The sequence below is a fragment of the Bison bison genome, unplaced genomic scaffold (assembly GCF_000754665.1).
Source record: "Bison bison bison isolate TAMUID 2011002044 unplaced genomic scaffold, Bison_UMD1.0 scf7180017864495, whole genome shotgun sequence".
Taxonomy (NCBI): Eukaryota; Metazoa; Chordata; class Mammalia; order Artiodactyla; family Bovidae; genus Bison; species Bison bison.
Window position 1 is genome coordinate 14182756 of NW_011495054.1, and position 3257 is coordinate 14186012.

General features: G+C 51.2%; 1 gene segment (V, D, J or C); it reads left to right on the plus strand.

Annotated features, from left to right (window-relative positions):
- Positions 1-1075: 1075 nt before the first annotated feature.
- Positions 1076-2096, plus strand: LOC104980180. The segment is given in 2 exon segments: positions 1076-1185; positions 1301-2096. Coding segments are annotated over 2 exon segments (375 nt in total).
- The last annotated feature ends 1161 nt before the right edge of the window (positions 2097-3257 follow it).

The window sequence follows — 3257 nt, forward strand, 5'->3', positions numbered from 1 at the left end:
ACCCACTCCAGTTTTCTTGCCTGGAAAATCTCATGGACAGAGGAGTCTGGTGGGCTACAGTGCATAGGGTCGCAGAGTTAACACCATATAGCGACTAAACAACGGCAAATGAAGTTTCACCGGCTGCTTCTCCCAGATGCCTTTTTATGTCCCAAAGCATTTGCGCGCCAATAAATTACCTTCAGAAGTGCAAACAAGCGGCCAATGTCTCAGGCTCGGGTCTCAGACTCAGAGCACCGCCGAGAGAGGATGGAGGGGAACACGAGGACTCTCCCAAGAGACGGGGACAAGAAGGAGTTGGGGGTCGAGGAGGAACCCACTGGGAGTTTGGGGCAAGTAGAACAGACTATTATCCACTGGATGGATAAACACCAAGGTCCTATGTACAGCACAGGGAATTGTATTCAATATCCTGTGATAAACCGTGTTGGAACAGAACGTGAAGAAAGAATGTGTCCGTGAGTATAACCGAATCACTGTCTTCTACAGCAGAATTAACACTACATTGTAGATCAACTATTCTTCAATATAATCTTTTGTTTTTTTCTTTTACTTTTTCTTGTTGGCTATGCCTCGCAGTATGCAGGATCTTAGTTCCCAGACCAGCGATCAAACCCGAGCCCCATGCAGTGGAAGCTCGGAGAGCTAACCACGGGAGCACCAGGGAAGTCCCTTCAGTAACAGTTTTCTAAAACAGAAGGAGCTGAGGGGTAATGGTCTCCAGCTCTGCGTGTGACTCCTGGAATGTGGGACAGCTGGATCTTTGAGCCAGCGGGGCCCCAGTTCTCTTCTTTGCAGATCAGCCAGCCCACTGGACGTTCTGGGATTTCTCCCCCAGGAACCACGATGACTTGTGGAAACTTGTGGGGTTCATTCCCCACATCCTGTCATGGACTTGGTCTGTCCTCACTCAACATGTGAAAGAGTTAAATCTCAGAAAGTTCTGCTGTCCGGGGAGGGAGAAGTATCTAGAACAAAGGGCCAGGTCAGAGAGGGTGAGCAGAGGGGGTGAGGAGGGGCAGGAGCAGGAAGCAGATTTGCATGGGGACCCACCCTCCTCTGGGGGAGGGGATAAGAGGGATCTGAGGACCAGGCCCAGGGCTGCGGGCTCAGAAGGCAGCGTCTGGAGCGTCTCCACCATGGTCTGGGCTCTGCTCCTCATCACCATCCTCACTCAAGGCTCAGGTGAGGCCTCCAGGGAAGGGACCCCGGGGACCTGACTGATCCCTGGTGTCTTTGTTCTCAGGGTGACCTGGGCCCCAGCAGGGAACTGACCAGAGTGTGTTTCTCCTCTTTGCAGGGTCCTGGGCCCAGTCTGGCCTGACTCAGCCTTCCTCAGTGTCTGGGAATCTGGGACAGACGGTCACCATCTCCTGTGCTGGGACCAGCAGTGATGTAGGGGCTTATAATGGTGTGGGCTGGTACCAACAGCTCCCGGGCTCAGCCCCCAAAACTCTGATCTATAATCTCAACAAACGGTCCTCAGGGATCCCTGCTCGGTTCTCTGGCTCCAAGTCCGGGAACACAGCCACCCTGACCATCTCTGGGCTCCAGGCTGAGGACGAGGCCGACTATTACTGTAGCTCATATAAAGGTGGTGGTAGTGTGCACAGTGGTCCAAGCTTATGAGGAAGTGAGACCAAAACCCACCTGAGGTCACAGGCTCCCTGTTGCTCTGACTCTGCTGTCAGCTCGTCTGCATCTGATGTTGAAGCATCAGCAGCTGAGAAGGCACCTGAGGACCCTTCGAGGGATGAGGAGAAGAGGAAGGGGTGGTTTCATGGTTGTTGTCCCTCCTCTTTAAGCCCCATCTGAGTGGGAGCATGACCCAAGAACATAGTCACGGTTCGTGAGGAAGCTGCTGCGTGGGCCTGTGCTGATTCTCCAGTGGGCCCCCACCTGTGTTGCCCCTCTTTGCTTCTAGACCAACAACTGCAATCAGCCTCAGCAGGTTCCTGGGCTGAGTAGAGAGTATGAGCCACAGGAGGGACACTGCACTGCAGGAACTGCTTGGTTCTCCTATTTCACAGGGACAAAAACCCCTAGACCAAACGGGGAGGGGACAGGAAGGGAGCTGGTTAGTGGTGGGTGGAGCATAAAGCTGGATCAGCTGGATTCATTGAGCTGGGCTCCCTTCACTCAGACTCTGCGTGTCACGTTACCTGCAGCTGGCAGGGGTGGCAGAGGGTACAGGGAGTCCCAGTGGTTTGGTTAATTAGTTACTGGAAGCAGAGTCCAAAACGCGATCCTTAGTGAAAGGTTGTTGCTGAACCATGAAAGACGCTGGGATTGCTGGCCTCCAGAGGAGAGGAATTCGATCAGGGGCCAGTGACGAGGCTTGATCACTCAGAGCTTTTGAGTAATAAAGTTTTATTAAAGTATAAAGAAATAGAGAAAGCTTCTGACATAGACATCAGAAGCAGGCAGAAAGAGTGCCCCCTTGGTAGTTTTTAGCAAGAAGTTATACACCTATGAGCAGGCTACTAAAAGGAAATGTCTCAAAACTCAGAGAGTGGCAACCAGGCCCCTCAACCACAACACGCATTTTGAGATAATATTGGCACAAGGTAAGTCACCCCAGGCCATAAAACATTTGACATGATTCTTAAAGAAAGCTAGGTTTCCAGGCAAATACATAGTCTCATCAATATAGCTTAAGAGAACATTTGCATGAGTAAAACAGACTGGTTTGTTGAGCCATTACGGTTCTCAGCCTTAGGCGGAATCAACTTGAAGGAAAACAGAGCCTAGGGCAAGTACATAGTTCATTAACGTAACTTACGAAAAGCATTTCCAAAGGAAAACTTGAGCACTGCTTAGCTCAAGGTTTGAGAAAAGTTGAGTTCTGGTGGAACCAGGTGTCGTCATGGCAACATAGATTGTAAAAGAAACCCCCTTATAATTCTGTATAGAGAAGGGGAAAAATCGGACACTTGTAGTTTGTTTAAGAGAGAGAGAAAAAACGCCTGACGCTTGAAGCCTGTTTCCCCCATTTGGAGACCCACGCCTTCCTTCCTGTTCCCCTCTCACTACTGAGTGAACTAGAAGGCCCAGACCTGTCTGCCTGAACACAAAGCGACTCAGCACGCAAGGAGATTGGAAGGTTGGAGTAGACTTGTGCCTTGAGACCTGCTGCCCACCCTTGGAGGGGGTTCCAGGTGGTGCAGTGGTAAAGAATCAACCTGCCCAGCAGGAGACCGGAGTTCACTCCCTGGATGGGGAAGATCCCCTGGAGAAGAAATGGCAACCCAGTCCAG